General features: G+C 38.8%; 1 protein-coding gene across 5 annotated transcripts in view; it reads left to right on the top strand.

Moving 5' to 3' along the window:
- The window catches only part of NCOA2 (nuclear receptor coactivator 2), a 186551-nt gene extending 160178 nt beyond the window's left edge, over positions 1–26373 (top strand). For 4 of the 5 annotated variants that reach the window (XM_085572213.1, XM_021543382.4, XM_021543379.4 and 1 more), the window contains 11 exons: positions 2808–3017; positions 4785–5000; positions 5616–5745; positions 8773–8938; positions 10784–11062; positions 11906–11983; positions 12514–12751; positions 13460–13637; positions 15860–16058; positions 19486–19575; positions 22233–26373. In XM_085572213.1, the coding sequence (XP_085428339.1) occupies positions 2808–3017; positions 4785–5000; positions 5616–5745; positions 8773–8938; positions 10784–11062; positions 11906–11983; positions 12514–12751; positions 13460–13637; positions 15860–16058; positions 19486–19575; positions 22233–22244 (1796 nt within the window). In that variant the 3' untranslated portion in view covers positions 22245–26373. Of the gene's footprint in view, positions 1–2807; positions 3018–4784; positions 5001–5615; positions 5746–8772; positions 8939–10783; positions 11063–11905; positions 12752–13459; positions 13638–15859; positions 16059–19485; positions 19576–22232 lie in introns of those variants that run through there. The other variant, XM_085572215.1, reaches the window with a different exon arrangement.
- The last annotated feature ends 1038 nt before the right edge of the window (positions 26374–27411 follow it).

The raw sequence follows: 27411 nt of genomic DNA, 5'->3' as shown, positions 1-27411 counted from the left end.
AGGGCATTCTTTTCTGGCAGCTCTTGCAGCAAAGCTTTTCTAAGCATGAAGGAGAGTCTTCTTGTAAAACCACAAGATTAATAGAAGGACAGAAGATTAAGAATGCCCAACTTTAATTTGAGATTGTGGCTTTTAGATGAGTCACTTCCAGCTGATGGCTTTCCTTAACCTTATTAATCAGCTTACAAATCAGCATTGAAATGTTGGTTTGCCATCATAATATAATGGAAAGCAAGCAAGACAGGAGTCTTACCAAGTACTAAGATTGAATAAAATAGCATAAAAAAACGCTGCTTCATTTTTTGCTTCTGTTGGCTAGGATGGCCACATCTATTTACTTTGTTAGATGAGTTCTAGGTTTTTTTCTTATAAAACATAGAGTTTAGATAATATTTTTAGCCATTCTGATAATAATAAACTAACACTGTACTACTTTCAAATTCACTCAAATTACTTAGAAATGTTTAGATAAATATTAATATTCTATGAATAAATATTAGTGCGTAAATTCATATTCAGGCCACTTCAGATTCTTAAATTATCACTTGTTATTCATGTTACTCAGAAAAGGATACTTGGGTTTTATGTATTTGCTTTTGTGAGTATAGAAGTACTAACAGCAGCACCTCAGAAGTCAGAAGGGAATCTCTGTGCATATGAAGTCTTCAGCATATTCTTCCTGAAGCAAGATCTGATTGTTCCTTCCAGCCTTTTGGCTTTCTAGGGGTAGCATAGCTTTAAATCTGCTTTCAAAGCTACTGGCAGTAGAGTTACAGTATGACTGTAAATGAGAGTGGCTTCATGGTAAAAGCAGCATCCTGTTTCCCATCTCAGTTAAAACCCTAAAATATTTCCCCCTGGCTCAGTCTTGTGTCTGTACCTGATTCCCCTAGGAACTTGTGCCCTGTGTACAGTAGAAGACCATACAGAAAACAGGTCCACAGAAAAAGTTAGGGGCCTCTCATGTGCTCACAAAAAAGCAATGTAGAATGAATGTCAAATCATACACAATTCCAAAAGAGATTTGGGTTTTTTTATGGTTGTTTTTTCTGATGAAATAACCAACTTTAATTTTACAGGTTTTAATGAATTACATTTATTTTCAATACACAAACATTTTTGTCTGTTGAAAAATAGTAAGGCTGCTAGATCTGCCAGATTGCTGGAGTCTGTTACATGGGGGATAGGGAGCCTCCTTCAGTCCCATCCTGACAAAGAGTAGAATAAGCAGGAGGTGGATGTGATCTAACCACCGTCACAGCTCATCAACTGTATTGTTATTTTGTGCCACATTTCCAGGATTCCTTTTTGTAGCATTAGTTGGTGCTGGCAAAGCTGCACATAAAATAACTCATTTATCTATGTGATGTGTCAAACTTCTGGAGCAAACTGTTCTGAAACTGTCACTGAAGTTTAATTTTGCTTCAGTCCTTAGATTTCATGGTGCTTCTAATCTTGAGAAAGTAATTTTTGCTTCATAAGTAAGTTTTGTTTGCTTAGTTATCAGGAGACAAGATAAAACGTAAATTTCATGGGTAGGAATTAGGTGTATGTGATGTGATGTGATATATTTTCTGTACACACACATGAGCAAATACACCTGGCAGAGAACTTACATTAAAAGAAAGTACAATGAGTTCCTGTCGTCTGATTTTATAAAATAAGTCAGAGACCTCTGTTGTGAGATATTTCTGTGTGTTTTAACAAACTTATTAAGCCTTATCTAAATTTTCAGATTCAAAAGTAGTACTACTTCAATCTAAAATAAGAAAGTATTAATTTAACTTCTCTGTAATGTGATGAACACAAAAATGCAGAAGTCACTGTAAGGATGCTGTTCACATCAGAGCCTCTTCTAGGGGAAGCTATCGGAAAGTATTGCAAATAATATTTTCACAAAAATGTTTAATTTACTTGCATGTATTTTATGGGTATGATTGGAAATTGAATCAAAGCTACAAGGTCAGTGTTTGATTCATGTTTGAAAACTAGTTGAGCACACAGGATGCTTTCATGCATTGGAACATTGCCCAAAGACCAGCTGAGCCAGATGCTTGCCAGTCACAGTCTGGAACTCACTTTGCTGAGGCAGTCTGCTGTTTTATTTGCAGAGGCCGATATTAAAAGCACAACCCAGAAGAAAGTAGTTAATAAAGGTGGCAGTAGCTATCAAGGAGGGTTCTTTTTTTAGCAGAATATTATGGTGGCACAGCTCTGTTTCTGGACTGTTGTTTTTTGTTGCTGAATCACAAAAGTATTTTTTTTCATTAGTGACAAAAAATTAAGAGGGACATGTTGAAATGGGGCTGTGGGATCCAGTATAGAGTCAGTCTGTCCTTAATCTTGAAAACTTCTTGAGGGGTACAGCTTATGCTGGAAAACTTTCCAAACTGAAATAATTCTTAACAATCTGCCTCAGGATGGCATCTGCATGCAATTACAGTCCTACTAGGTATAAGATTAATTGGCAGTAGTATGCATAACACATTGTGGTGTATTTTGCTGTAGTGGCTCTTCTGTCAGTTAAACTGCATAATTTAAAGGTTTTTTTTAAATATACGTCATATCTGGTTTGTGTTTAGTGTCAGAATGTTCCATTTTGAAATTTATATTTAAATGTCAAGAAGGGATGTTTCTCAGACAGATATGGAGTGAGTAAATTATGCAACGTTAAATAGTTGAAACCAAGAGCATTAATTGTGTCTAAGTTCTTTTCTTCTTTTCCTTTTTTTTTTTTTTTTTTTTTTTTAACCTAGTGAAGTTTCCATTCTTGTAATTTTGCTTTTTTCTTTGATCCTCCTGTCTAGCTTTTAATAACCCACGAGCAGGGCAACTGGGCAGGTTATTACCAAACCAGAATTTGCCACTTGATATAACACTGCAGAACCCAACAGGTGCAGGAACTTTCCCACCCATAAGAACGAGTAGCCCCTACTCAGTGATACCTCAGCCGGGACTGATGGGCAGGAATGAAGGGATGATAGGAAGTCAAGGAACTTTAGGCAACAGCAGCGCAGGTAAGATGATTTTCCTTTTTTTTTCCAAATATACTCGAGTAACAAGCTATAGCATGTGCAGTTTAACATTGGAGTTAATACCAGTGCAGATTATTACTCTCCATGAAGTCTGGAAGTAATTGTGTTTTGTGGGATGTTATGTCTTGGCATATTTATTTTGAATTTCTGTGTCTGCATAGTTTTAGTCCTGCCTTTTATACACTGCTTTTTACCTACCTATAGAGATGGGTCTTTCAAAATGAAATCATGGGCAATAGTGTTGCCCTTGTGACATTGGCTTTGCCCTCAATTATTCTTTATTTAATAGCCTTATCTTCTTTTTGGGAACCATCAGATGTTGCAACTAACAACACGTTCACCTAATAATGAACAAACATATAGCCTGTTTGACAAGAAAAGTCTGGCTGATGGATTTATTTCAACTAGTGCATAATCTGAGATTGTGTAAGTGTGCAGCAACCACTGTACAAGCTCTGAGTAAATAAATGGGCATTGTAAATCCCCTCAGCTGGCTAACTGGTGTCAAATTTGTATATTTAGTTGGCATCGGTATTAAAAGAGACATGCAGCCAAAAGCCGAAAGATTTTATTTAAGCAGTTTAGAGATCAACTTGTATGCTTTCAGGTGTCCTCTTACTTTCATGTTCTGTATACATATTAGAGGATTTTAGTCATCTTATGTATACAAGTTTGAGAATATTATTGTGTCCTTGCCTTGCTCTAGCACAGCACATCTTTCAGCTGATAAAATATGTACACAAATGGACTGAACCTGGGGATGTAACACTAAAGCAAATTTTTCACAGCAGCTGAAACAAAGACCCTCTTCAGAGGGTTTTTTCTGGTTGTATGTCACCAAATATTTGAACTGATAAGTAATAATTGTTAATGTGGCTTTTAGCATTCATTTAGGGATGTTTTATAATGCAACTGGAAAGACCAATCTGAACCAGTAGTCCAACCTGAAGTCAGTGTTTTATCTAGTGTCTTGATTCATATAAAATTGAAATGCATAAATACTGTGTCTGCTGTCTTTGCAGCTTGGGGGTTTTTGTGTTGGGTTTTGCTTGAGGCTTTTTGGCTACTGTCAGAGTGTAGTATTTGATATATTCCAAGTGTAAATAAAGCGTATCAGTTGTTTACAGTAGATGTGGGAGGACTTCCCCTATAATAACGGTAATGAACATCTATCGGAAAGTTCCTGTGAGTAATTTCCCTGCACTGTGTATCAGTCTGAGATTACCTGGGTGAGCCTTGAAGCTCTGAAGGCTCTGGGTTCCAAGTGAAAGAAGTGGCCAAAAGATGTTTGCAGAACACAAATTGATACTCAATCCTTCTAATTTGTAAGTGTGTTTAGTGTTAACATGTTGTTACTCAAGTCCCCATGCTCACTTAGCACTTGGAAAGTAAAGCACTGGCACACATCAGCAAACGTGATTCATTTCCTGAGGAAGGAAGTTAAGGCTATCCACACACCCTCAGCACCTGTTGCAGACTACATGTGGGAACACTTACCCTGAGCAGCATTTCGGAAATGATAAAAGAGTCTTCCTCTTGTAAGATGTATCACAGTCTCCAGTCCCTTGACTAAGTAGCATAAGGCATTATTCCATAGCTTTGCACATCTGGATGGGTAGTTGTGGTACAGTGTGCTTTGAGTGAAACTACTGCATTGGTATTGCTGAAAATGCAGCTTCCTCAGCAGCAGTAGTGTTAAGGCTGTTCTGATCATGCGCTGGTACCTGAGTGTGTTCGGCTTTTGTGCAGGAATGATTGGTGGCAATGCCCCTCGGCCTGCCATGGCATCTGGAGAGTGGGGCAGCCAGGCTCCCGCGGTGAGGGTGACCTGCGCGCCTACGGCTGGCACCATGAACCGGCCGGTGCAAGCAGGCATGATCCGCAACCCCACGGCCAGCATCCCCTTGAGACCCAGCAACCAGCCTGGCCCAAGGCAGATGCTTCCATCTCAGGTCATGAATATGGGTAAGTCCATGTGGAGCTGTTCCTTTTGGCGCATGCTGGATTGTTAAAGACAAAGCAGGAGAAAAAAAAAGAAAGTAAGAAATCCTCAGTTCATTTATAGATTCAATAAGAGCCATATCACAGTGAAATTTTCCTGTGAACATGGGAAAGAAGGTGTCTAAAATGCTAAATTTTAACACGTTTTGAGATGGACAGCTCCTGCTACTCTGTAGCTCCACAGTTGTGTGGCCAAGAAAGAGGACATGAAGTTGCCTTGGTTCACTAAAAACTGTGGAGTTTTTTTAAACCAAATGCTGTGGAATGATAATTGTTCCTGGTCACCTATAAAGCAAGTGCATTATAATACTGACTCTATGTGCAGTCTTTTTCTTACACTTGTCTTACTCATTTTTGCATCTACAGTGTTGTATCTGCTATTTTATAATTCTGAACTATCAGAATACTCATGTTTTCTCAAAATTTAAAAGGAAATTTTAGCAAAAGAATAATGATGCTTTTAAGTGTAATGTTGAAGTCTTAATGCTTTTGTTTGCTTTTACCATAACTCAGTTGAAAGAACAAATATGCAAGTAGCTTCTCTTCAGAAAAGTTGCATGGTTATTTTTTCTTCATTAGGGCCATCTGAATTGGAAATGAACATAGGAGGACCTCAGTATAGCCAGCAGCAGGCACCTCCAAATCAGACTGCACCATGGCCAGACAGCATCTTGCCTATAGAACAGGCAACTTTTGGTAATCAGAACAGGTGAGTCTTGGTGTCACATCAGATCACAGAGATTTTGCAGGCCTGTAATTTACACACCTCATGGAAACTTAAGTTCTACATAAAACATTCACCAAATGTACATCAATTTAAATTTTGTATTATTTTGTGCTCGTGATATGTATGTGTGTTTCAGTTATATTTATAAATGCTCTCTTTGCTGTGTAATGTCTTGAGTGAATTGAGAGTTCTGTATCACAGTGAATGCTGCCAGCACTTGAGGTATAGTTGCACCATTTTTCACCTCTGGAGCATTAACGTAGGCATGATTCTGTCCGATTTTGCTGTTCTTATTGTTAACAATTACACTTAACACTAAATGTGGAAGAGTGCCAGTAATACTAGCTATGACTGTGTAGTCGTATCTGTCCCTTCCTGCAGCAGGGTAGCATTTTAAGTGATGGACATGGTTAATTATGTTTTGTTTGGGTTTTTTTAATTGACCTAAATTCTGTAAAAGAGGAGGAAGGAAAGATGAAGTGAAAGGAAAGCTGCCTCTTCCCTGAAGTTAGCTCCTCCTCAGGTAATCAGAACTGCAGTTTGGTCACAACTCATTAACTCATATGTAATGTATTAATAACTTCATTCATTATCAAGACTTTTAAATGGTGACACAACTGTTGTAAGCAGCTTACATGTCTTAAAAAAGAGCCATGTCTTCTCCAAAAGGTTTGCAGCTTACTTTAGAGAGACTTCACATATATGGAATGTCTAAGGAATGCAAAATGTTGCATTTTGCGATTCTTAGACATTCCATATATGCAAAATGTTGGTGTAAGTAGTAAGTCAAGGGATCACTGAAAAGAAAATTAAGTAGATACATTTGGAAAAAAAGTATGTTTGAAAAAAATGTTAATCTTCTGACTACATTCTCCTAGTTTCCATTAGGATGCCTGAAAATATTATCCATAAATATATGTGGCATTTACTTTCTTATATTCTATGCTTTATGAGATGTTTCCTAGTGTTTCCCTCAGTTAGCATATCCATATGCAAAATGCACTGTTTGTATAACTGAATTATTCACTTTAAAAACTACATTTCTTAAAAGAAAATACAGGGTCATGTCTAGTCAGCAAGCCAGACAGTTCATTCTTCCATTTTTTTACCTTTGCATTTGTCATAATTTCCTTATATCTGATGAATTTCCTTATAGCTGAAGATGGTGGAAAAAACTCTCATTGCATTGCATCTGAAAGTAACAGTATTTAGATCATTTACACCCCAACCAGAGACAATTAATTGGTTGATGCTGCCATTTCTTGCTTTATTAATCTCCAAGATTGCTATTCTTATACTATGATGGTTGCCATATATTACATGAGTAAAAATAATTCTTAAATTAAAAATTAAAATTGTCAATGGGGTATATAAAAGAAATTGAGAAATTGTAAGTTATTGTCATTTTTTAATATACAGAATTTGACAAATGTTTGATTTTCTTTATCATGTGTATTCACTCATTTGCAATTTCAGAGAAGATTTTTTGCTAGCCTCATCAATTGTTTTTCCATATAATGGATCCCTTCTTAGAAGTTATCTTTAGAGTTTGTAAGCAGTTTGAATCAAAGGATTTTTTTTCTCTTTCCTCTTTGCTGATTTATAATTTCATCTATGAGAGTTAGGTAAATTTCTCTATATATGAGTTTGATTAATGCTTTGCAATGTTTTAAAGGTGTATTGTATATCCTTCCTATTTTTTTTAACTGTCTGGGATCCAATTAAAAAGAATATATTTTTATTCGTTTTCCTGCCTGCCATCCTTTGAGTTCATTCAGTGTGCAGCCTGACGATGCAGCTCTCTCCCACTTAGCTTTGACATAGAAATTAGACTTCCATGGCAACCATATATCTCATTATGGAAACTAAATACACAAACATGTTTCTTTGTTTTTTCTAAAGAGACATGTAAAAAGGGTTCACATATAGTGCTCTTCCTCCCTCCATGGGTGACAGCTTTTGTTGTCTCTGAGTAATTATCTGGGATGGGATTCTTCCACGATGTGCATATTGTAGCTGCCTTTTGCCTGTAGAATGCTCTGCTCTTTTTCTTTTCTGTTGCAGTTTTGTGGTGGCATGCATGAAGCAGGGCAAGTGTGTGAACTGCAGAACAAAAACATGTCATTTGGCTGTAGATAAGGTGTTATTTCAGATTTAGTTTGTTTCTCAGGAAATTTTGTCCTTTGGGTTTATAGCAAACCTTTATTCTGCCATTGTAGCTGCAAGTGTGCTTCGCATACAAATTCAGGGGTGAGGTAAGCAGGATTTATAGAGTTACCACATGCTGCTTGACAGTACCCAAATTCTTGCTGATGTTCTTCCAAGGCACATAACAAAGTGCATAAACTGATACCCAAATGTGCATTTGGGGTGAGCTGATGGAGTGTTTTGCTGCAAGCAAAAAGGGGAATGTCCTTTTCTCCCTGCTCCCTCATGCTTCTGCCCAGCTCTTCCAGATGTTCAGCTTGTGCAAGATCAGACATGGACCTGTTAGTGACCTCTTTGGCTTGTTTAGCCTGATAGAAAACCAATTGAGGGGAGAGTCTGTGGAAATGAGTACTACTTGTGGTAGTATACTTGATCTGACATGAGACATTCAAAGTTACAACTAGTTTTAAAAATAGTTGCAACTAGTTTTAAAAATAGTTACAGTTATAGTTTAAAAAAGCTACAACTAGTTTTAAAAATTTTTAAAGTTATTTAGCCTTCTGTCTTCTGTATTCTATACTGACTTCTCAGTTCCTCTGTTGACCCTGTAATATGCAGTCAGCACTTGGGCTACCTTTATTGGGCTTTCTTGCTTGTTAGATACACCACGCTTGTAGGGTCTTGACAGGCGTTAGTCTTTGGGTAGCATAACTTCCATCCAGAATAACTTTTTAACCAAAATTGGCAGTGATTAGAACGATTTCTGTCTCTACTTGTTAATTCAGTGTGAGTACTAATCGTCTGATATTATTTCATGTTTTCCAGCAGCTGTTTACCAGCCCTGTGTTCATGTTTTGACAGGCAACCGTTTGGCAGCTCACCAGATGATCTCTTGTGTAATCATCCTTCATCAGAGTCACCAAGTGATGAGGGTGCTCTTCTGGATCAGCTTTACATGGCATTAAGGAATTTTGATGGTTTAGAAGAAATTGATCGTGCTCTAGGAATACCTGAACTAGTGAGCCAGGTATACTGAACGTGGTATTTTGCATGTATCAGATATTGCTTTTATAAAATATGTTGTCATGGTGAAATTGTAAAAATTGAAAACACTTCTTACAAGCTAGGATGGTGGAAGTCCATTTAATGGCTCAGTGTCACCTGAAAACTTTCCCTCAGTCCCTGGTTTAGTCTCCCTCTCCGCTGCCACCCTCAGCTAGATACCCTTCTGACCTGCTTTATGCAACTAAACTGACCAAAACAAAAAATTGGTAGTCAGAGAAACAGCTGTAGGGGGACAAAAGGTAAGATCATGGCCAGCAACAGAATATAGGAAAGAGGAAAATAAGAGCATGAAGACCTAGGAGCAGAGGAACAGGGTCAAGAGCTTAGTGTGGTGGGGGCAACAGGGTTTTGGATTAGCAAACCTGAGATGAGTAAATTCACCCATGGTTTTTTCCTTAGTAGATTAATGTGTGTTAAGGGATGAGATTTATCTGAGGCAGCTGATTAGATTTCAAGCACTTAAACTGTAATTTTTTTGTCTAAATTTTGAACATGCTTGCTACACTCTTTCATCCATTCTTCTCCAGTTATTTTTGTTGACTTCCACGTTGTTCTTCCCTGTTTGAGTCTTATACAAAAAAATGTAGTAAAAATAAAAGTATTTCAAGTAGAAGTTAGTTCTTGACATTTCTGGCATCAGAATTTTATTTACAAAATCAATATATGTTTGTACAATGCCTTAATGTTGTTAGAGGAACCTGCAATACCCATTTCATTCCCCAGCACTCATCAGCACCTTGAGCATTAATTGTGAACCAGCTCTGCATTTTAGATATGAAATAGGACCAGTGAAATTCTGCTTTGAACATGAGAAAGCTATCTCCAAGCCTGTTTGGTACAAAACAGAAGTCAGTGAGGTGTAGAGCTGCAGATACAATTTATTGGTGAACTTCAGTTTTGCCCAATGAAACTTCCATGCAATATTATAGAGGTTTTGGAATGCCACCACCAAAAAATATGAATAATGATTTATTTCAAATGAAGCAGTAAATATGTTTCTATTTAATTAATAATTCAGTGGAAACAGTTAAAGGATCTTGCAGATAAGAGGACTGCTTCATTTTAAAAATGTGTTTTTTAAAATAGCCTTCGAACATTTTACAGCAGCTTAAAGACTTTCATGAGGGCACTGAAATTTAGATTAACTTCATTTTCAAGGTCAGTGTGGAATAAGCTATAAAATTATTCTGGCTAGAGCAAATACTAGGGGAGTATCTAAAATGGAGTTCAGAATTGTGTTCGTTTATTTATGCTAATGGATAATCAGTTAGTGCAAAAGTGCCCTGAACGAATTAGGCACTCTGTTCACATTAGCTTCTGTAATAGTTTCAGGCATCTTTATTTGAAGTCGTTATTTTGTTTAAAGATACTGATAAAAATCTACTTATTCATTTGTGATACCTTTGAATTTATCTCAGATTGAATGGCAAAAATATAGTAGCATCACTTTGTTTACAGATTTTGATCTAGCATTTGTCATTTCGGGTTTTTATTCATTAGAAGAGTAATGCAATGTCTGTGTAAAGAACACAAGAAAGATAATGGAGTTTTATTTAGAGAAAAAAACAACAAAACAAAGGAAAAGAGAGAGGAGAAATTTGTCTCCATGAGTATATTTTGATAGTTAAATATACAGTTCAGCTTATTTTTAAGTTTTAAATTGAGGTAAAGAAAGCGAATGTAATTTTCTGTTTCAAAACATTCCCATCCTAGAAGGTTGTTTTCTCAGGCTGTCTGTATTAGTCCCGTGTAATTCTCTGGAAAGCCGTGTCCCACCAACTGTTCTGTTGTTGGTGTGTTTCCGCAGAGCCAAGCTGTCGACCCCGAGACCTTCCCGAGCCAGGAGTCCAGCATGCTGATGGAGCAGAAGGCTCCGGTGTTCTCGCAGCAGTACGCGGCGCAGGCGCAGATGGCGCAGGGCAGCTACGCGCCCATGCAGGACCCGAGCTTCCACGCCATGGGGCAGCGCCCGGGGTACACCGCCCTGCGCATGCAGCCCCGGCCCGGCCTGCGGCCCGCCGGCATCGTGCAGAACCAGCCCAACCAGCTGCGGCTGCAGCTGCAGCACCGGCTCCAGGCGCAGCAGGTACAGCCCTTCCTGTGCCCAGCTCTCCCAGGTGGCACATGCGGTCAGCTTGCTCCAAATGGAGCGGCTCTTGCTGCCTTCCACTTCTAAGCTAAAATTTAACAGGAGCCACAATGAGTTTTGGCAGGATAGTGCTTTGCACATTCTCTTTTTTGATCTTCTTTTTTTCTTTTCACATTGTTCTTTGTATAATACGATACAAGAACGGGACCAGTATTTAAGCCTAGATCTCACTGTCTTTGAGTAAGGTTACATTGGTGCTTTTTGTTATATACATATTTTTCTATTTGCTGTTACCTTGACTATTCTGCCAATCTAACTGCTTTTATTGCTGCCTGTTGCCTGTATCCTGCATCCTTTTTTTTCCCCGTGGCCTTGGTCTGCATCTGAGAATTAAGTTCTTGTTTCTTGTTTTGTTTTTAAATATAGAGGTTTGTAGTACTATCAGTGGGATATCAATACTTATTGTATTTAAGGAGGAAAGATCATTTCTGCCTTCAGTCATCAGGATAAGGTCTAATTTGGGGTAAACCTCAACAGTCCAGTCCCAAAGTGAAAAAGAGTATGAACTATGAAGGGAGCATGTTTTGTATAAACAGCGTAGTGCCTGGGATGTTATTTTTATGCTGTATTATCTCTTTAAGAAACAGTATTCTGTGAATGGGAGTAGGATTTGAGGAGGAAAATTAGTCACTGCATGGATAATGTAGAACTAGGTCTACAGACCAGCTGATCAGGGAAGTATATCTGTATGACTCTGTATGCAGCACTTCTTTTTTTCCTTTTCCTTCTAAAAACTTCTGGGTTTTGGTGTTGGGGTGGTTTGGTTTTGTTTCTCTTTAGAATCGGCAGCCACTGATAAATCAGATCAGCAGCGTCTCCAATATGAATCTGTCTTTGAGAACTGGAGTGCCAACACAGGTGAGAAAAATAATACCTTTTAAAAAACAAAGTCACTTCCTTTTTTGCTTTCTTGCCCCAGTATAATGCAATAGTAATGCTATGTGGCAAGTACACTATCAATACAAATACTGTAATCTGTGTGATAGGGAGTATTTTGCTGTTTCACTTCTGAGAGTCATTCCCATTTTTACATGGGATGGATGATTGTTTAATAGATTTGATATAACTGCATTTTTAACCATGCTTCTCATTTCCTAAAGATGTGTGTTTTTAAAGAGCTGCTCCATTTGCAAATGCAAATCACTGCAAATACAAATCACTGAAGCCTTAAACACTGGTATTATTTCAGTTACTGACTCTTGCAGTGTTGGAGGTCTTTCCCAGCAGAAGCATTAGCAAGATTATCCTCTTCTGGTTTGTATTTCTGTTAGTTGTGTGATGAGGGGGAAAAAAGCTGGAATTTGAGATTGCTCTAGTGGAGATGCCTCTGCTGGCTGGGTTGCCTTGGAAAGGTTATTGATGGATGGGTGGCGGTGGTTTTCCCTCAGGGCCCCATCAACGCGCAGATGCTGGCGCAGAGGCAGCGGGAGATCCTGAGCCAGCACCTGCGGCAGCGGCAGATGCAGCAGCAGCAGCAGCAGGTGCAGCAGCGGACGCTGATGATGCGAGGGCAAGGCTTGAGCATGACTCCCAGCATGGTGGCCACCGGTGGCATCCCGGCAACCATGAGCAACCCGCGCATCCCGCAGGCAAATGCTCAGCAGTTTCCATTTCCTCCAAACTACGGTACTGGCTCTACTTCCTCTCTGTGCATTTTGTCAGTCCTTACCTCCCCCATGTTCCCCCTAGTGGTCCACAGGCTCTTGCCTGGTGTCCTGGGAACAGTGAAAAACATGGCAATTTTGGACCCCTTGGAGGTTCCACTTTCCTAGCTCTACTACCAGTTACTCTCCAAGCACTGCTCTTTCTTTGAGCAGCAGCAGAAGTGCAGTGTGTGTGTTTGTTTATATATAGATTTCTGCAGATAAATATGTGCACACACACACAAATACATATATGTGTATGTATTTGCTTGATGGACTCTGAATTTTGAGTGAGCTAAACAAAAACCTCTTAAATTTAAGTAATATAAATCAGTTTTAGCTAAGGCATTCCATTTCCTATCCCTAACTCAATGTATAATATAATTAATACTGTTTCCTTTCTTTGTTTTACAAAGCTACAAACCACTTTGTTCTGGGCAGTTACCTTCATACAGTTATTGTTACACAGTTTCTTTATTTATACCTACTGTGTAAGTTATGTTATAATTGTATTAAATAATATGTTATGTGAAAGTTCTATTGACATAACAAATTATGTCCATCCAATCTAAATTTGATACCTACTCTTACCAGTTTATAAGACTGGTTAAAGACACATTTGCAGGTATGAGCTCTTGCTTTGTTTTAACTCTGAATGTACAGTGGGTAAATTTCTCATTTTCTTTTTCAGGTATTAGTCAGCAGCCTGATCCAGGCTTCACAGGGGCCACCACTCCTCAGAGTCCACTGATGTCACCAAGGCTGGCTCACACTCAAAGCCCCATGATTCAGCAGTCTCAGGCTAATCCTGCCTATCAGTCCTCTACGGAGATGAATGGGTGGGCACAAGGGAATATGGGTGGTAACAGGTAAATCCAGAAGAAAACCTAAATGAACATACAGAGTAATGGGGTCACTTATAGTCTACATGTATTTTTGGGTTCATTTTATGTAACTGTTTGCTCTTTGTTTGTTGCTAACTATCTATCCAAAAAGAGATTTATTTTCAATTTGGCTTGACAAATTGGTTTAATTTGTCTTCATACAAGGCAAAGTGAGTGCATAGCTAAAAGACCTGCATCCACACAATGCATTGTTTTGTTTGTTATAACTGATCAAACACTGTGTGCCCTTAAGAAGCACCTGTGCTGCATGGTGAACTCCAGCCTAATGTTTGTGTAGATGCATTTCTTCTGCATATGATTTTCATCCCACACTGCTTTTGACATGGCTGGATCAGCTAAACCAGAGCCTGTGCATTCTACTGTTCTGGAATTGCAGTGAATGGATTACCACCTCCCACTTTAAATGCTGGAGTGTAACCAGGTTCAGCCCATTAGTGTTTGCACATGTTGGGGATCAGCTGTCATTCGCTGACAGCATTGCAGCAATACCTCACCCATGCAGTCACCTTTACAGCCAAGGCCCCTGCCCCAGTGGGTGTAGCTCTAATAATCAATCTGTCCAAATCGAATGGGTTGGATGTTGAACACTATCACTAGGCAGCAATGAGCTCCAGATGGCAGTGATCTGAGCTTTTCCTTGGAAAATGGGAGTAGCTGTCAGGTACAGCCTGTATCACTTGGCACTGGGGTGCACACAGCTGTCTCTAGCACCGTTCTTTTGTCATCCTGAAGTTCTCAGGTTTACTGTCCCTAGCACAGCAGCAAATCTTTTTCTTGACAAAGATTTAATAAACACAAAACACTAATATTTTATTGATGAGGCTAATCCAAGTAAAGTTCCCCCTAAAGCAGCTGATTTATCTCTTATCCTCATCCTTGTGCATGCCTCATCCTCATGTTCTTCCTGAAACATCTGCAGGAGGCATAGTTGCCACTGTCATGGCTTCTGCCAAAAATGGCAGCAGGGGCAGCTCCATAAGTCCAATGGTTGGCTTTGCTAAACTGCAGCTCTACAGCAGAGACATGTCAAATGTGCTTACACAAGCCAGTGAGTATTCACAATGATCTGTTGTGTACTGTTTCAGCCAACCAGATAACAACTTAAAAACGGGGTGAGGTGGCCTGAAAAGACATGGAATTGGAAGCAAGAGAATGGTGGGATTTTCTGGGTTTGGTTCTGTGCCCAGAATGCCATTGCGCTCCACCAGGTCTCAGAGTGCACAGCAACAGCCTAACACAGTACCCAAGTGCATTGAGTATTAACCCTGAAAGATTTCCTCAGCTGTGGGAGCAGTGCTTCACAGGGAGTGGGAAGTCAGCCACTGATACTGGGACACAGTAGCCCTTACAGTATTTCAGTCTAATGCACATCCTCTAAACAGACACATTGTCAGTAATAATTCCTTCTTTGGCTGTTGGATTATGCTCAGACTAGAAAAGATTGATGTATAAACAGTGTGTGTAAACATATTTTAGGAAATGTAAAGAAGTCTGTCATATAACTTTCAGCATAATGGGAAGGAAGATACTGTCCAGAAAGCATTTGGAGTGAATAAAGTCTAGGGTGAGGTTTCCCACAGTTACTCCCCCGTAAGTTGTTCAGAAATGCCCTTAAAGAAGCATAGGTGGTAATTATCTTGGATTTTACGTTGTTTCTTATAGTGCCACATTTTCAAAACCTGATGCTAAGACCTAGTAAATAAATTTCTGCACAATTGCATGTTTGTATTTGTGAGCCCACTTGCCATAACTGTATGTGCAAATCTGGTATTCATATATGCAAATAGCCTATTTTGCAAAAGAAAGTTTATTACCCTGTCTACAATTTCAGCTCAGCAGTCCTGCACTGTACTAACACTGGAGGTTAAAGGTGTTTTCCTCTCTTTCCAAAGATTACTTTAAAATACATACAAAGCTCCTTTAGGCAGCTAATTGGCTGTTCTTGCATGTGCATAACAGATTTGTACTCTGCCATAGTTTCACACACAAAGGCATGTATTTTTGTACACAGACATGGGACCTTAAATTTTGAAAATCTACTCCTTATACATTAATGCAGTTTTTCCTTTGAAGTTGGAATAAATGACAGTATATACAAATTCTAGCTTAAGATACAATTTTAAAAGTTTCTTAGTGGCTTCAGCATTCTAAGTCTGACGCATTGCTTTTTCCATTCCTTGCTGTAGCATGTTTTCACAACAGTCCCCACCACATTTTGGGCAGCAAGCAAGCACCAGCATGTACAACAATAACATGAACATCAGTGTATCCATGGCAACCAACACAAGTGGTATGAACAACATGAACCAGATGACAGGGCAGATCAGCATGACCTCAGCGACCTCTGTGCCTACATCAGGGTTGTCCTCCATGGGTCCTGAGCAGGTGAGAATCTAAGGTTGAGAGATGACAAGCTGGAGGATTTGCTTTTACTTCCAGTAGATTTTTAGGTCCACTGCATTATGGTTCTCTTACTAGTTGTATTGAGAAATGATGATGTTAAAAGGGCTTTGGTTTTAGCTCTGCACTTGAAGCCAAGGTGGTCAGTGAGGTAGAGAGAGCACTGTAGCTAGCTCCTTGATTTCCACGGGAAGCACATGCTGATGGTAGCTCCTGTTCTCAGTAGGTAAGTGTCTGTAGCACAGTTGCAGTTGCTGATTTTCCTGGCAGTGGAGGCTAGAATTGGATGGCAGGCAGCTGCTTCCTAGAGAGAAGAGTGAAAGCTGCCCATGTAGGCAAGGTTTAAAAGATGCTTCAACTGCCACAGTATTTGTAATCCCAAGCAATAAATATTAAATCAGCTTTCAGAGTTATCCATGTGGCAACTTTACAAGCACTAAATGCACATTTTTTGTAATGTGGTGCATATAAAATAGGTTACTGAATCAATAGGTAAGTAACCTGTTCTTTTCTGCTGAGAGGATATTTACATACTCATTTGATACTGCTACTTAGGATATCTGAAATAAGAAAAGATAACATTTCTGTTTGTCAACCTGCAATTAAACTCTCTCAATACATTAAGTGTTTGAAAAACAAATCCTTTTAATTAACAGGTTAGTTAATTATATAATATAATTAATTAAGGTTAGTTAATAAATATGTTCATTTCAAAGCTGACCTTCAGCTTGTTCAAAACACAGCTTGTTCAAAAATATAGGCTTGAAATGATGGACTTTCCTTAGAAATATTGGCAGGAGGGTACCTCTGATGTCTTCAGGTAACATCTGCTATGGACATCTCTTGCTATAACTTTTTTCTGATACCATAATGTTCTAGTTTGAATTTGGTTATGTTGATGGCTTGTTAATGTATGACTTTTTTCCAGCCTAAATTTGATAACAATTTTCCAATGTTGTCCTTCAGCTTAAATAGCTCTTTTCTTCTCCTGTATTTTAGAAAGATTCTATCAACATTTTTTTTGTTAGTTTGGGTAGATTTTTTTTTTGTTTAGTTTTGGGTTTTGTGTAAACCAAAACTTGTAAGCCAAACAAGCCATGTTTTTTCAGTCTCTTAGGCTTTAAACTCCGTTTGCTTTCCTGCAGCTGTTATAGTTTGAATCAGTATTTCCTAAGCACTAGAGCCATGTGCATGACACTAGTTCTTCCCCATTTCTCTTGGAATACTCTGACAGATATAGCTGCAGATCACATTTGTCTTTTACAGCTGCTACATACTGGTCACCCAAAGTAATTTTGATACTCCCAAACCTGTCACTTCCTCTGATATTCCCTGTTGCTAAGCCAAATTATAGCAGACTTTCTTTGTTATTAGTTACCGAGTTAATAGAGTTGTACACATTTACTGTAGTAAAACAATAGTAAAACCAAAAAAGAAAAGAAAGGGGATTTAAAGGTTATGACCTGATCTGATTTCTCAGCATACCCATGCTACACAATTTTTCCTAGGAACCTGAACTGACAAACTGCATTGTAGAAAGAGATCTGGTTTTATTTCAAAGATTTCCATGCAGGCTACTGTTTCACCTGGCACAGCTGTCACACTGCTTTTCCTTCCTGTTAGACTACAAGATCTTGTTTCAAGATAACATTTATCTAACTTCCAGTAAACTAAATAGGTTGAGGTTCTTTATCCATCTCAACATTCAGGTTTCAACCTATCAGTCCCTTTTTTGGATCTGCTTTAAACTCTGTTGTTATAATCTCCTCCTAGAAACATGAATTGATTAACCAGAGACAATAATTTAATGGTGACTGCACCAAAACTGTGTAGAGTCAAGTTCTGCTTGTAATTTCTCTTCCACTGTAGGGGTTGCCTTGGTTCTTTTGGTGACAGTGTCACACTGAAACCCTTATGATGGTCACCCAAATTCTCCTCAACACATTCTACATAGATTAAACCTGCATTCTTTGTTCCCAGAAGTATTGCCTCCCTCCTGTCTCCATAAAACTGCATTTCTTAGATTGAGTCTGTTAAAGCAAAGTGCTGTGGCTCATTCTGTGATAGTAACCTGTTTTCCTCCTGATTTACCACCCCAGCATTGTGTCATCTGCAAGAAATGTTTTATGCTTGGTCTAGGTCAGAGGTGGCCAGCTGACAGCTGAGGGGCCATTTCTGGGCCACAGGACAGTACTTTTTCGTCTTCAGGAATGTGCTGTACTGTTTTGCATTTTCTTTCTTGAGAAACACAAGTAACTAAAAATGTATACTTAAATACTAAAATTGACACTTTTTTTTTTCCTGTTTTCAAGGCATAGTGTTTTAAGTGACATCTTTATTTAGCAATTGACCTAGACTCTGCTAAACTTTTTATTGTAACTGGTGGTTTTCAAAATGACTGTATTTTCTGTAATTCTGCTGACTGTTGCCATTTTATTCATTCTTTGGGGTTTTCTTATATTGTCACCTACACTTTTGTTTACTTGTTAAGTGTCACTTTTTGTTCCACAATACATAATTTGAACTTCACATGCTTGTCTCTTTCTAACCGCAGTGAGACTAACAGTGATTCACTGTTACTCTCTGCAAATGTGTTCTAGCTTTTGAAAAAAACTCAGCATTATTACTATTGGATAGTTTTGGAAGTAAGATCTTACTACCTAATAATAGCAGCTATGCCTGGTGAGAAGCAGGTATATTATCCCTGGTGCCAAACAGATTTTGTTGGCTCTCTCCTCTCTTGTTCCTGCATGGTAAGATGAATCCTGAGAAAGCAATGCTGTAAATTTGGCAAATTACACAACTAAGCATGACAGACTTTTTGCTTGTGCAGAAACATACAGCTTCAATACTTTCCTGTGACTGTGTTCAGAAAATTGTGGAGACCATTCCTAAGAAAAGCATGCCACTGCACATTTTCCCATTTAATGTTACCTTTCTCCCATTGCTTACAAACAGAAGAGTATTGTTAAAACTATGTCAGTAGCTGGTATAATTTAGCCTACGTGTTATCTCATCGGGCTTTGAAAAAAGTGTGTGGTGGTTTGCAAGCAGCAAAGCCACATGAAGTTAGGAAGGTAGTTACATGTTTCTGCTTTCAGAACTTTGATAGCAGGGATTTCCTCTTCAGATAACGCTGACATAATTTGTGGAACCTGCTTTGTAAAATATGCATAAGGGTCATAGTATCAGGAATGAAATCTTTGCTGTTGACTGTGAAGCAGAATAATATAAGTCAAATACATGCTGTGCAAGAGGAGTGCCTAGCTATACAGTCACTTCCCTGACAAGCATCGTCTCAGGAGTGGATGTTGGTACATGCAAGTAGTGTAAAGCTCCTTCTTTAATTCCCAGCCCTCCTCCCAAGATATTTTTTAATTCATTATCCTTAATAATATCTTGTTACCAATAGGTTAATGATCCTGCTATGAGGGGAGGCAATCTCTTTGCAAACCAGCTGCCTGGAATGGATATGATAAAGCAGGACGGAGATGCAGCACGGGTAAGAAATGGGGTTTAGGCACAGCAGAACTGTGAATATACTATGGCTGGAGCGGGTACAGTCCCTTTTTACTTACCAAGTTACAAGTGCCCTGGATAATAGTAATCAGTGTGAGGGAAGGTTGCTCTATAGACACAGAGACGAAAGGAAGGACGGACAGACAGACAGACAGACAGAGGGCGGCTGAGCGACGCGGGGGAGGCGCCACCTAGCGGCGGCCTCCCGGGCCGGGGCACGGTGAAGTTCCCTGCTGTTAAAGAAATTGGGGAAATTGGGAACATCTGTCTGAAAAGTTAATAACATGAGTGAAAATTAAGAACGTGAAAGTACTGAGGCAGAAGTAATACATATATTTTATTGTATCCCTGTCCTTTTTGTATTTATATGTATTTAAAACTTCCTGGACACCAATTCTTCTCACATCTTCATCTTGCTCATACAAACATGCAAGTGTCTGTCTCCAAGAGTGAGGGATATGTACATAAAGAGTCTCTTCTGCAGCCATTTCATGGTCACTTTGATTAATAAAAAGAAGCAGTGTATTCTGGTCTAGCAGAAGTTGTTACATACCAAGGCATTATAGTTCCAACCCCCTGCCATTAGACCAGCTTGCTCAAAGCCCCATCCAACATTGAATACTTCCAGGGATGAGTCATCCACAACTTGTCTGGGCAACCTTCCAGTGCCTCATCACATTCATAGTAATGAATTTCTTCTTATATCTAATCTTAACTTACACTCTTTCAGTTAAAGCCATTGACCACTGTCCTGACACTATATGCCATTGTAAAAAGTCCTTCTCCAGCTCTCTTTTAGGCCTTTTTAGGTACAAGAGATGGTGGAGAGAAGTCAGGGTGCAGGTGGAAAAATGTTAGCGGCATGGCTCTTGGCAGGGAATCTCTAGGGTGTAAAATTATAATAATAGAGTCAGTGCCACGATAATGAGAGGGGACAGTAGCGATGCATAAGAGAAGCTTTGTTGCACCTGAAGAAAACAACTTCTTCAAATCTCTTAAATTATTTTGAAAAGGTACATCAGACTGCACTTAATGATTTTGCATTTATTCTACTAATGTACCTCTGACTGTCAATGAAAATGGAGTTTATATGCTCTATAAATACCTTTCACTGAACTTTGATCCGTAACAAAGGTTAAACTGCTTTTTTCATGCAGCTGAGCCATAAACTACTCCTACAAAGCTTTGTTGTTTTTTTTTTTTAAGAAAGTTTAAGCTATGTAATTAATGTGCAACTTCTGCATTGCATAATTTTTTTCAAGTCGCTGGTATAGTGGGAGAGTTTATTTAGTATTTCTCTGGAGATACTGTTTCCTAAATGTGCACCCTGAAAATAAGGAAATCTTTGGATTTGCACTTTTGTTTCCACTTCAAAAACCACTAACAGGATCCCTGAACTGCCTCTCAGCATGTTAGAAAGAGGAGTCAAAGTTTAGTTTGTCCATATTAGTCAGGGCATGAGGGATGTGAGTGTGGTGTCTCTGTGCTGTGATGAAGGAAGGAGCCACAATCAGGGCTCAGTGCTGCCCATGGCTGGTCACACTCAAATAGCTCCAGCTGCACCAGCTAAACTGGGAATAGGAGATGTACAAAACATGTAGGACCTTGCTTTCCTGCTTTTACAGGATAATTCTTGACACTGACTTCATTTGTCAGTAAAGCTGCATTTCTAGGCCTTGTGTGAATGCAGAGGAAGGTGTAGTAAGGTCCAAAGCACAGTGTAGGCAGCTTCCAGAAGGCAGCCTAGCAGCAGACTGGCAGAAAGCTGCCTACCCACCAGCACTGTCCCTGAGCAAACAGGGCCTTCCTCATTCGTGACAGGAAGCTGTGAGCAAAGAGCTGCTCCACAGCCAGAACCACAGGATGCGAGTGAAAAGCAACCCCAGGGGAGGAGGAAAATGGGTTTGGCTGGATTGACTCTCTGACCTGACTGACCACAGCACCCCATGGGAACAGGCATTTACAGGGAGAGGAAGACAGAAAGGCATAGATTGCAGCCATTGGAAGGAGTAGTCTTAAAGCAACTGTGAAAACCACATCCTGATGTTTTTGTGAATAAGAAAGAAGATAATCAACTCAGCTGAAACCAGTTTGTACTATATTTGTGTAAAGACATCACAAGGGTATTAAGTATGAGGTAAAAAACATCTCTAGGGATCCGCAGCTGAAGCTGGCTTTACTTCTTTATTCCCTTTTTCATTATGAGTCTTGGAAGGGAAAGTTAGCCAGGGCAGTTGTTTTCTTTGACAGTGATGCAGTACTGAGAGAGATTTTTGCACATATTCTGAGAATGAGACTTCTTTTAAACCCTATTGCCATGCCTTCAGCTGGAGTTTACAAGAGGCGGATGATCTTGAGTTATTATAACATCAGGGATAATTGGAATGAATTAAGGACCTAAGAATGCAGTGAAATTAAACCCTCACTGATATCAAAGGAACTAAGTTGCTGGTCAGTTGTACACAAAGAATAGTTTAGCTTTATAAATTGCAATTAAATTTCAGGTGTAAAGCATTAGAGTGATGCACGGTTGACAGTGGATGTTGCACTCTAGCATCCCAGATCTCATTGACCTGTCCATCCTCTCTATCCCAACAGGAAGAATTAATTTGTTTTTCCCCCATTTCTCTTCTTTTGCAGAAATATTGCTGACCCTGAGGGTGGTTTGGTTGCTCCTTTCTTCAGCTGACTGGGCTTATGGCCCCAAACCCTTACCAGTTTGAAGAGCTGTGTCTGTTTGTCGTGTCCCCGTGGAGCTGTCAGCCCCAGCGGCTGCCTGCTGCCAACAGGACTCAGCCCTGCCTTCCCGAGGGGAGCCGGGGGTCGTTGCTGAAGAGCAGCCTCTTCTTTGACAGTCTGAAGCTAGCGTACAGACATTGCTCAGTCTGTTCACTGCATTCACCTTAGTGCAACTTAGATCTCTCCTGCAAAGTAAATGTTGACAGGCAATTTTCATAAACCATGTCAGATTGAATGTATTTAAATGTATGTATTTAAGGAAAAACAACCATGCTCTTGTTCTGTTTCTGTTTAGTTCTAGACCTTGGGTTTTTTTGCTTTGTTTTCCCTGGCTTACACAGTCTGGTGCAAAGGATTCAGTTCTGTCTGAAAACTGGTGTTTTAGACTAAGGCCTGCATTTTGGGGCGGAGAGGAGGCATGGAGGAGGGTGTAGAAGCAACGTCTGGTACATTTAGAGACCTCCAACAAGCATGTTCTACTGACAGCAAGTCAGAGAAGATCAACTGATGCAGAAAACTATACAGACCAATTTTGAATGGGGTTAAAGTTGTAAAAGAGAGGAAAATTACCTTGTGAGAGGGCTGTTTATAAGGGGTGATTTGGTTGGGTTTTGTGGTAGTGTTTATGATGCAAGTCATTAATCCAAACATACAAGTTGGTTGCATTCTCATTTAATTAAATTCCTAACAATCAGCAAATCTGTTTTTTTTTTTTTAACCTGGCTCTCCTGACCTCTGTCATCTTACTCTTTCTAATAGAATTTAAAAACAGGTTACTCTGTTAATTCCTTAGGTGTGTTTCCGGCAATCTGCACAGCCAGTTACTGGATGCCGAACAGCAAAGTTCAATGGTAATGCATGTAATGATTATGGTAGTGGCAGAATTGGTGCATAATATCAAAGATACCTGCTTTAAAGCATGATAATTCTGGTTCCCATCCCTTAGCTGGGAAGATAATAATTCCTGTAATACCTATAGCAGATATCACTACAGACTTCACCACTATCATGTTTCTGATTATTTTAAAGCGGTGTGAACTACGAAGACTTTTTGTAAGGTACATAAAATCCAGTTTATATGTAAACAAGCAATAATTTAAGTTGAAAACTTAAGTGTTTAACTTGTATAATTTTTGTGAGATATACATGTTGTGAAATTGATTCCAAATGAGGTACTTCAGTATTAAATTAGATATCTTCTTAGCCGTGTGTGTCTCCTGGAAAAGTGTTTTGTAAAGGATCACAATGCCTTGATTAGACCTAATTTGTAGGCTTGAGACTTCTCATTTTCTAAGCCTTGTGATTCTGCTCATAATACCATTTAATTAACCTATATTATATGCAGCCACTGTAGGAACCAGTTCTTGATTTTTGTATGTTTATATCCTTTCGTAACAAATCTTAGAAAAACTGTTACTAAGCAGGCCACTGTTAAGGCGTGTTGGTTTTTTTCCTTGCCCACTGTGGTTTGAATAATCTTTTACTATACTGACATCAGTTTCTGAGGACTTGGTATATTAAGAAATTGATGAGTTTGACCTGTTTTTTTTCTGCTGATTCCTAATTGTTTAGGAATGGTATTCCCTAATTTAGTGCTCCCGCTGAGACTCTCCAAATCATGAGCCCGCTCGCTCCCCCTCCATCTTTCCCTGTGGAGGGCTGGAGAGGGAAATTGGAGGCACAAAAGGTAAATAATCATGGGTTGACATAAGAACAATGTACTGCAAACAGCAATGAGATAAGAAAACAGTTACAACTACAATACTAGTGACAGAGGTACAAGAAAGAGACAAACTATTCTCATGGAAACCCGGGACCTGCCGGATGCTCCCTCCGCCACTGCGTGATCCAGAAGAGAGCCCTTCTCGAGACTCCCTTCCCAACCCCGCAATGATGTGAGGTGTTACAGAATAACCTCTGGGTCCTAGCCATGCCCTCTCCTGGCTACTGCAAAAGTTTATCCTATCCTGGCCGGAACCAGGACACTAATCCACAAACTTTCTAACCTGAACGCAAATTTTTTGATGTAATGTAAAATGAAATGCATTTATACACGCTCATCCGCCCTGCCTTTTGGGATTGAAAGGTTTGTCTTGTTGTCATTTAATTTGTTTCGGTATTCAGGTGGGGGTTCAAATAAAATAGCAGCTATTCTATGTTAAGGCTGAGGAAAATATGACAAAGGCTGTTTCTGTGTTTGTCTCTAAAGAAGACAGTGCTGCCGTTTTGGAGAAGCAACACTTTTTCAGCTGTCACCATTCTGTTGCCGAACTGAAGCAGAATGTTTAGTCAGCTGAGCCATCCTTTGACCTGCTGATGGGAAACAAAAATAACCACCAGCCGTACCCTCCACAGCCTCATTACTACAACATTGATCTTGAACTTGCATTATGTATCTGACAAAAAATTACTTATATAAGAAATGTATAAATTTAAAGTAATTAATTTCATGCACCACAAAGCGTAAATGAATTTTAAAATCATTTTATTGCTATTCCATTCTTTTTTGGTTCTTAACCATAACCTCTGCAGATAGATTATTCTTTTTCACAGTGGAAAAAAAATTAGTTTCAGTTTGTCCCATTTCAGAACAGACCTGTAAACCCTTATCTGTAGTGATTATGATACTTCATCATCCATTGCCATTTTGAAAGAAAGGAGATTGTACCTATCACTTTGGCACCATTTGGGTTCATTGTGACTTTTGTCGTCTTCTAAGTAATGAAAGAGAAAAGTGAGTGAAGGAATCTTCTGATCATATTGATCACTATAGAAACAAAAAAGCCAAATCAATTCCCTTCATTATCAGTATTTTTCATCCTGTATACAGTAAAGTTGTCAGAGAAAGTACTTGGATTTTGTTTTAAGAGAACAATTAATCAGTGTTCTATTTACATTATTAAATGTGAAAGGCGCATAATGTGAAAAATAAGCATATATACATGGTCGTACGACCCGTTTAAGTGTTCATGTAATGTGGTGAGTTTAAAAAGTGAAGTGAGCTGTTTTGCTACAAGGAATTAATTTTACTCAATCCTTAAAATATTGTCCCACACCAGTATCCCTTTGGGCCTGTATTAATTAAAAGCAATGTTTTTGCAGTTTATACAATACATTTTTTAATCTTTGTTTAAAAGCAGAATTCATATGGGCTTAACAGATGAAATGGGTGGCACAGCTCCACTTGCAGAACCCAAAGATACACAATCAGTTTTGAAATGCAACTTAAGCCATTAATTGTTGGTGTGAATTTAAAAGTTTTCTAGTATTTGTATGGTAGTATGCTGCCTAAGAGCAAAGCATTCTCTGCACAAAAGAAAATTTACTGTAGTGGCTTTGATTTTAATTAGAATTTTCTCCCTGGTGTTTCTTTGTAGACTAAAACAAAATCTTTTAAGTTTCTTACTACAGGTAAAAGCTATGTGCAAGAACCTCAAAATGCTAAAATCTAGCATAATGCCTTAGATCTGTTTTTAAGTCTTGTATATTCCTACATAGCTGTCTGATGTATTATATTTGTATAGTGAATTGTGTACAATTTTGGAATAAGTGCATCATCACTTAATCTTTATGTTCAATAGAGATGATGGACACATTTCTTCAAACATTTACTGTCATTTAATTTCTTTCCCTTTATGTCATTTGTGGGTTTTATTTGTACAGTTCATCATGAAGTTGCATCTGAGATGTGTGTATATGAAAAGATTATACAAGGGTAAAATTAAGCAATATATAAACTATGGTTCTTCAGGAGAAAGCTTACAGTGTTTCAGGTTGTGATTTATTTTCAAAATGGAGTTGACTCTGAACATCACTTTGTTCACCTGCATTGATGTTTGTATTTCTAGTGTTAGCAGTTTATGCAAAAGTAGATATATTCAGAGAAATTTTAAATACATTTATGCAAGTTAATATTGCTTTGCTGATGCTATTTGCTTATTTGATGTTAAATAATGCTATTGTAAATAAAGAATTCTGTTGTTATTGCATCATTTAATAAATTTTAATGCCTTCGGGTTTTACATGGCTTTAGAGATTTCAACAGGTTTCTGTTGTGTCTTCATTTGTTCATAGGAGGGTATAAAATGTAGCACTAAAGCACTGGAGGACAGATGGATTGCTAGGTTTTAAAAAGGCAGCAGGCATTGGTAATGAATTTATATTCCAGCTAGTTGTTACTTGCAAGTCATTTCATCTTTTCAGGGCTATATTGACTGAAAATGTATATCACATGGCTTAATATGAGAACAGTTCATTATGAGTACCTTTTTTATCAGTCAAGATGAAATGGGCATCTTTCATGACAGTGTCAGCAGAGGCAGACCTCAAATGTGGAGATGAGAAGAGTTACGGGCTTGTTCTCCTTCCTATGCCAAATGGTGAATTTAAGACAGTTAAAAAGGTTTTGATTTGTCAATTAAAAACAAAAAAAGGAGCTACAAGAATGCTTGTAGCATTCCACAATGTACAATGTAAAGAATGATCTTATGTTGTCGCTGTGAAATGAATATTGAAAAGAAGATACAAAAGTTTTAGCTAAGACTCCTGGCATCAAAATATGACAAGCTAATTATGACCTCTGATGTAACTGGCTTTATGGAAGAGAAATGCTGCATTTTACTTTCTAGATCAGGCTTTGCTGACAGAGACAGTGCATGTGACATATGGACAAGTTCTTCTAATCCATTATCATGACCAAAGAAAGAGTGACTCTGTCTTTTGAAGGCCCTTCTCATGGTAAACTGTGCATTGAGTCTTGCAGACAGGGCTACGTGTCATGGGTGCTTGGGCTGTGGCTATGGCAAGGGCAGAGAGCAACCAGTGATGTCAGGCCTCTTCCTTGGTTCTTGGACTGAAATGTGGAGATAGAGATGGCAAGTACAGCCCGAGTGGGCCTTTTGACCAAACTCACACCTTGTCTCCTGGAATGGTGATCACAGTGAAACCTTCCTAATGGATTAGTTCTTGTTGTGAAGAAAGCAGAACTCAGAGCAGCCTTGAGTGATTCTGTTGGCCATGTGCATGTAGTAAGTATATATATATATATGTGGGTGTGTGTGTATATATATATATATATGTG

This window comes from Lonchura striata, chromosome 2 (genome assembly GCF_050655825.1).
Source record: "Lonchura striata isolate lonStrDom1 chromosome 2, ASM5065582v1, whole genome shotgun sequence".
Classification (NCBI taxonomy): Eukaryota; Metazoa; Chordata; class Aves; order Passeriformes; family Estrildidae; genus Lonchura; species Lonchura striata.
Note: the sequence above shows the minus strand (reverse complement) of the source record. Positions and strands in the feature narration are given on the sequence as shown.